This window comes from Adiantum capillus-veneris, chromosome 23 (genome assembly GCF_014529385.1).
Source record: "Adiantum capillus-veneris isolate H3 chromosome 23, ASM1452938v2, whole genome shotgun sequence".
Lineage (NCBI taxonomy): Eukaryota > Viridiplantae > Streptophyta > Polypodiopsida > Polypodiales > Pteridaceae > Adiantum > Adiantum capillus-veneris.
In genome coordinates this window covers 24,558,526-24,566,489 of record NC_140953.1, presented here as the reverse complement: position 1 = coordinate 24,566,489, position 7,964 = coordinate 24,558,526, and the positions used below count along the sequence as shown (strand labels likewise).

At 40.2% G+C, this 7,964-nt stretch overlaps 1 protein-coding gene across 1 annotated transcript; it reads left to right on the top strand.

Moving 5' to 3' along the window:
* Positions 1-3,080: 3,080 nt before the first annotated feature.
* Positions 3,081-5,336, top strand: LOC147427528 (multicopper oxidase LPR1-like). The gene is made up of 3 exons (XM_086497208.1): positions 3,081-3,481; positions 3,582-3,668; positions 3,767-5,336. The coding sequence occupies exons 1-3, from the start codon at positions 3,158-3,160 to the stop codon at positions 5,255-5,257; spliced, it is 1,902 nt and encodes a 633-aa protein (XP_086353334.1). The 5' UTR covers positions 3,081-3,157; the 3' UTR covers positions 5,258-5,336.
* The last annotated feature ends 2,628 nt before the right edge of the window (positions 5,337-7,964 follow it).

Here is a 7,964-nt window from a genome sequence, read left to right as displayed (position 1 = left end):
ACGAAGGTACAACCAAACTCTTTCTACAACATATCTATCGTTATCATGGATTACCGGATGACATAGTTTTTGATCGAGGCCCACAATTCATCTCTAGCTTTTGGAAAAGCTTATTCAAGCTACTCGGAGTACAAATCAACCTTTCCTCAGCCAATTACCCACAAAGTGATGGAAAAACAGAGAGAGTAAATCAAGTTTTGGAACAGTATCTCCGTTGTACTATCAATTATCACTAGGATAATTGGGTCAAGCTCCTACCGCTAGCGAAATTCTCCTACAATAACAAATTTCATGGCTCCACCCGTCACACTCCATTCTTTGCTAATTATGGTCAACATCCCAAATAGGATATCCACAGGCACCATCAGGTCAAGAATTGAGCTGCTATTCATCTTGCACAACATTTATCTGCAAATCACAAAGAACTTACAGTTGATATCAAAGAAGCTCAATCCAAGTATAAGGAAAGTGAAAGTCTACATCGCATGTAGCATCCAAAATACAAAGAGGGGGATAAAGTGTGGCTCCTTTGTCGTGATCTACGTTCATCTTGTCCCTGTCAAAAGCTCGATTATCAAAGGCTTGTCTCGTTTAAGATTATCCGTCAAGTCAATCCAGTCACCTATCGACTCCAGTTTCCCTCATCCATGAAAATCCATCCGGTCTTTCATGTTTCAGTCCTAGAACCTTGTCACACATCTAACATCTCAGAAAGAGCCCTACAACCACCTTCTCCGGTTGAGATTCAAGGACATGATGAATATGAGGCCAAGAAAGTCCTAGATTCTCGAAGTTGAAGAAGGATCTAGAAGGTTCTAGAAGGTTGAAGAAGGATCTAGAAGGTTCTAGAAGAACTAGAAGGAACAAGAAGGTTCTAGAAGATTCTAACTTCCTCAAGAAGAACCTAGAAAGTTCTAACCTTCTCAAGCACTAGTATAAATAGGGGTCTTGGGACATAGCCCCTCAATCTTGCCAACACTAGTTGTGAGGCTCCTATGAGAAAATCCCTCTTCTAGTTCTTATGTTCAAGTCTTATCCTTGCAATCAAGCCTTGCCTTGTACTCGAGTCATGCAATCCAAGCCTTGTATCAAGCTCTCTTAATAAAGTATTAAGCCTTGTAATCAAGATTAAGCTTATTATCAAGTCCCAAGTTCTTGTACATTCTGAGCACCTCCTCTTGCTCTCTTCTAGCTCTATACGCGCTCATAACACATTTTACAGTACCCTTCTGTATGTGAAAATGTGAGAAAAAAAACTAATTACCCCTTCTGATGTACTCACGTGATAGTCGCATAAACATTAAGTGACCCCTGATCCCCCCCACCGGTGAGAAATTTGAAGGGCTTGAAGGGTGTCCTTGATGAGACGGAGCCCTCTGAGCTCGAAAGGAAAATCTCTCTCTCTCTCTTGCACGTACACGCACACACATGCAATGCGACAATCTCTCTCTCTCTCTCTCTCTCTCTCTCTCTCTCTCTCTCTCTCTCTCTCATGGTCAATAACATAACTACTCCTTTATTTGTATGTGTTTTCGCGAAGTGAAACTACCCCAAGTCGACACCACATAAGCTTTTTTTCTTTTTTCTTTTCACTTTCTTTAATGAAATAAAAACTTTTAAAAAAGATCAATATTGGTTTTGAAAAAACCTCTTGAAAAGATAAAGCCAAATATATCTTCAAAAATTAAATTTTCTTTAGATAATAAAATCTCCAACTAAATTTATCTCTTTTTTGTTACTTGCAAACCAATACATTTATTCTATGTAAAGTAGAAAGTCTTTGACTTTCTATTACTAAAACACTTTCTACTACTAAAGAAAAATAAATTCTTTTGATTTCACATTATGACAAAAGCTGAAAAGGTGCTTGTTATTTCTTACAATCTTACTCTCCCTTTTGTATTTTAGAGAGGTTTTCTTTTAAGTAAAGCAGTGAATGACACATGGAGCATCTCTCCTTCCTTGAAAAATTTAAGCTGCTTCATATATAGTCTAAAATTGTTTGACATGAAAGAATCTCTTAATTTTATATTTAAATGCAAAGCCCACATAAATGAAGATACAAGCTTTCTTTACCCCTAATCATGCATTTTACTTATAGTCTTTCCATTTTATGGCAGGCCTTGTGATTTTATCACTTGTTACAATAAGCCTTAGAGAAGTGTTGGGTTAGACATAGTATCAATGTTCTCAATGATGATTGAGACTTACTTTGAATATTATTTTGATTTTTAAAATATTAAATGGATATTTTAACCTTTCCTTTCACTTCCTCACGTGGATTGACTTCTCTTTCATTCTATCTTTTTAAAATGATAAAGTGAAGCTTCACCTTACATAATTTTAGTAAGCTCTACACACACACAATATAAATAAATAAATATATAATATATGCTAATGAGTTTTTTATATATATGTAAATTAATTAATTTATTACATATATATATATATATATATATATATATATATATGAGCAAATCATAGTAAAAAGGAAGAACTGGTGCAATGATGTCAAAACTTAATTCAAAAAATTTACAAATTTCCAGAAAAATTGCTAGTTTGCTTCTTTTGCAAGAAGAACACTCGTCGTTTAATAAAAGAAACATTCTCGAACATTCTCGAACATTGTTTCACTTTATATAATTTTAGTTAAACTCAACCTAATGATTTTAACACTTTCGTATTGTTTTAGAAAACCATCGTGACCCTTTCACTTGTTTTGTTATAGAACCAAGAATGAAGTTTAGTTATCATTTCAAATAACTGATAATTGAGCCTTGCGTGATCACCTCCTAAACTGCGTCCAAGTATAGTAGGCTTAGTTCTGCATTACAGAAAACTACGCTTCGCGTGATGAAGCTCTTTACCCGTGGAGAACAATTTTTCTTGGATATCCGCCTGAGTGGGTGTAAGGTTGCTTACACACCAAAACTGCGCCTGCCCATCCCTTTTTCTATTGGGCAGGTAGCCTTTACACACCAAACTTGGGAGCAGCAACGCTCTATTGGAGACGTGATGGGTCGCTCGCTATACTCGTGTTTGAAAACACGTGGTAAAAATGCACGAGATATAACTCGCCTAATTGCAAGGTTTGCTGTTGCTGGGGTGCCATTTGCCAAGATCAGTCGATTCTTGTGGCTGCCCAGTTCCAGGTGACATGGGAACGCAGCAGGCTACAAGGTATTCTGGCCCTTCTACGAGAAAGTCTGCGTCCATCGTCACCTTCTCTTCTTTTGTAGTATGTTGTGCTGCTCTCTTAGTAGGACCTGCTCGCTGCCTCAACGTCATGCTGCATTCCACAGATCGCCGTAGCTCGGCAGCCCCTGCAGCTCCTGCTCCCAGCCGTAGCAGCCTCTGCCAGAACCTGGACCCCAGCCCTGCTCTCTCTCAGTTTGCCGACCCCCTCCCCGTTCCCCTCTCCATCAACCTCTCAGATTCCCTGCATCAGCACCTCACCCTCGGTGCCTACAAAATCATGCAGGCAAGCTCCTCTCTCTCTCTCTCTCTCTCTCTCACACACACACACACACACACACACACCACCTCCACTATCTAACGGACCCTTTATCTTCTTCTCGCAGAAACTCCACCGTGACCTCTCCGCGACCCCCATGTACGCCTTCGGCGCCTCGCAACTCTCTGCCTCTGTCCCTGGCCCAACCTTGCTTGTGAGTGTACCCTCCCTAGCTAGCTCTCCAAGTTGCTATGCTAATTATCCATCCATACTTATGTTCTGGCTTGTTGTCAAAATCAATAATTAATGCAGGCGACCCAACATGTCCCTGCCTATGTCAGATGGGAAAACCACATTGATGATCCAACCCACATTCTCAGTGTGGATAAATCCATTCATTGGGCCAACCCAACCCACGGTGGTGTGCCCATCGTTGTCCACTTGCATGGTGGCGAGGTCGACAGTGCGTCAGACGGCCATCCAGATGCATGGTTCACATACAAGGGGGACACTGGCAGCTCCTTCTCAAGCCTAAATCATACTTACATCAATGAGCAGCTGCCCATGGCTCTTTGGTATCATGACCACACGATTGGCATCACTCGCCTCAATGTCGTGGCGGGCCTGTCTGGTATGTATATCATCACATCGCAAGCTGAAGGAGAGATTTTGCCAGTTGGTTTGCCCCTGGTTATTCAAGATAAGCAGTTCTATGAGGATGGCACCATTAATTTTCCTGAAATTGGGATAATTCCTAGTTACCATGAGAATTGGTGTCCTGAGTACTATGGTGACACTATGCTGGCTAATGGCAAGATATGGCCCTACTTTAAGGTCCTGCCACAAGCTTACAGATTCAGGATTCTTAACGCATGCAATGCCAGGTTTCTCATCCTTTCATTAGACAATCCTGATGTCTATTTCTACCAGATTGGGACCGATGGCGGACTTCTGGCTGATCCCCTGAATTTGACATCCATAACGATGGCACCCGCAGAGAGGGTGGATGTGGTGATCGACTTCTCGGGGTTAGCTAATGGAGCATCGGTTATCTTAAACAACTCTGGTCCCACCCCTTTTCCTAGTGGAGACATATATCAGATGCCCCCGGCGACATACGCCATAGTGAAGTTTATTGTTGATGAAGAGGATGGATACACTGAAGGCATTCTAGATGCCGATTACATGTCGAAAATGAATTTCACATCGGTGTTGGAGGAGGAGAAGGCCATGTCTGAAGAGGATGTTGTGGGGTCGAGATTTCTTGAGGTGGTAGAGTGGGACGACAACAACCATATGCCATTGATCTTCACCCTGGACAATAGGACATGGGAGGATGCAGTGGTGCAAACACCAATAGAGGGCACAACAGAGATATGGGAGCTAATGAACCTAAGGATAAATGCGCATCCCATACACATTCATCTGGTGCAATTTCAGGTGTTAAATCAGCAATCGTTCGTCGGGAATTCGACACTGCTGAGTACTTGCTCATTTGACATAGCATATGGGGAGGAAGGGACTTGTTTTATAGAGGCACCCAGAGAGCCCTATGCATATCAAAGAGGATGGAAAGACACAGTGATTACATGGCCAGCCACAGTGACGCGCGTGCTCATTCGGTTCACACAGAGGGATGGGTCTGCATTTGCATTCGATCCAAGCAAAGGGCCAGGGTATGCATGGCATTGTCACATTGTGGATCATGAAGACAATGTGATGATGAGGCCCTTTCAAGTCACCCCCAACAACACTCTTGCAGCCCTGACAAGAAACACTGCTTCTACCAGATTATATGTGTGACTTGGTCTTGCAGGTTCTGTATTATATTATTTGAGTATATATATTGACTCGGAGAGACCTTCGGCTCTAATTCGAGGTCTCTTGGGATTCTTTTTTCCACGTTAACAACCTTAAAAAATGTTTTAGCCTACAAAAAAGAACCAAAAGCGCGCCCGCGCACATGTGTGTGTGTGTGAGAGAGAGAGAGAGAGAGAGAGAGAGTGAGAGAGAGCATGAATTTTTGAAAAAATCGTGTGAACATCATTTTTGCTAACAACTAGCCTTGCTTGGTTGGCCATGCCATAGTAACTTTATTGACCTGCTGATTGAGTATGACATCTAGTCCTATTGTGCGAGGTAGAGAATGATGTTTGTCAAGCCATAGGAAAACCATGTGAGTAGTTAAACATTTTGGCTTTCTAAAAGAAGCTTTAGAGAAGTGTTGGGTTCAGCGATCGGAAAAATCATTTTTCCAAACATACAAATTTCCTTTCCTTAGTTTAGCAAGAGAAAATTTTAGAAAATTAGGGGTATTTTTAAGGTTTTTACACTATTTTTCTCTATTTTGGGTCGGAATTTCTCCTTTTTCTCTTGCACTCAACCGGCACTTTTGAAATTGGAAACGGCAAAATATTAAGGTGAGACACATTTTTCCCGAACATTGGTTGGGTTAGTCATACTTTCAATGTTTTCAACGATGATTGATACTCACCTTAAATGTTATTTTGGTTATAAAGTATTAAATAGATATTTTTAATTCACCTTTCATTTCACTTTCTCACATGGTTTAACTTCTCTTGCATTCTATTCTTTTAGAATGAGAAAGTGAAGCTTCACCTTGCATAATTTTAGGAAGTTTTCTACATACATACACATATATATACACTAGTACGGCCGGCCGCCTTCGGCGGCCTCTCTCTCCCTCTTTATCACGTGCAATTGGGCTTTTTTTCTTTTTGGACTTAAGCCTTCAGGTCGCAAATTGTGGCACGTGTAAAGGGGAGCCCTTCTGCCATACTATATTAGTAGATAGTAGATACATACATACACACACAAAATATAAATAAGGATATGGTCACGCGAGGCTTAGTTATAACTAAGCCTTGATAGTCTTTGACAGGAACTTAGTGCGTCCATCGTCGACAGCAGGTAGAGAGAGGAAAAGACTGGCACAAGGAGGAAAGAGAAAGCCAGTGCTAATTGACAGTGGACGGGTATCGTTATCTGACTATGCCATTTTAGCCATAGTTAGAGCACTAAGCCGGTGACGAGACTGGAGAAAGCTGCATGTGTCAAACTTGATCGGCTATTGTTACGAAAAACTAAGCTGTGTGACCATAGCCTAAGTATATATGTAGTATATGTTAATGAATTTTTTTTATTATATATGTAAATTTATTTATTTATTTATCTATTTATATACAACACACACACACACATTTATAAGCAAACCATGGTAAAGAGAAGAAAAACCGAAGCAATGATGTCAAAATTGTAAAACTTTTGCTAGTTTTTTTTGTTTGCTTCTTTGCGAGGGCACTGGATCGCTTAATAAAAGATACATTTTCGAACATTGCTTCACCTTATATAATTCTAGTTAAACTCAACTTAATGATTTTATCACTTTCTTATTGTTTTAGAAAGCCATCCTACCCTTTCACTTGTTTCATCATGTAATGAGCAAATCAAACAAACCACATATAAGATATATTATTCTTTATATAAAAGAGCTATATAGTAGTATGGTGGACACGCGTATGGTCTCTCCCCAAAAATAAGAAGGAACGGAAGCTGTGCTTTACCTCGTAGTTTACTTCTACGACCCAAGCACACACGTGGACATTGAGATTTGGATGTAGATAACAAACCTTTAGTGGAGTACCTTGTTTTCCCTCTTGAGAATGGTGGTTCATCCTCATTAAACTCATTTTCAAGCTCTTCTTCAACGCCTTCACTGTGATACAAAAGTCCATATCTATCACTATCATAATCGGGGTGATCCTTCACATCAAAGATCCATGATGTTATTAATTGCTTAGCTTCCCATCTCGCAAGTGAACTCATTATCTTTGGTGGTCGCATAGAAGAGTCATTTTCTTCCTCCTCTATGAGGATAATCCTAGAAAGCCTTTTGTGACTTGTTGGAGCCTCTGATTCATACTAGAGGAATTATATTCCTCATCCAAAGAGCTTTTCTCATAGGCAGAAGATCTTGCCTTGTCTTTTGATCCACATCCCTCACCTCTTCATCATCCCTAAATCTCTCATGTCGCAAGTTGTGACACATGCACAATCCTTTCGATCATGAAAGCCCGCAAACTGCACAAAGTAGCCATGATCCACAACACGTGAAACTCTTATATCGTAAACATTGGGTAGTTCAAGTTCTAATGGTTTATGCCCTTTGGAAGAGCTAGGTTTTCTATCATTAAATATCTAATATCTAACTAACCCAAATGATTTTCTCATATTAAACTGATAATTTAATATGGGATAATAAAACACGAACAAGGGTTAGAATATAGACATTTCCTTACAGATCTATCTCAACACGGGGCCAATGGTAAAGGGGCCCAAATGAGAGATGGTCTATCAAAGAGCAAGGTTAACTACTAAAACTTAAAAGACCTTAGGGTTAGCTTCATTAAAGACCTCCAATGGTTAGTGTTAAAAGTCCTTTGACCTTAAGCAAGCTAGGGCTGAGTTTGAGGTGGGAACCCGACCTAAA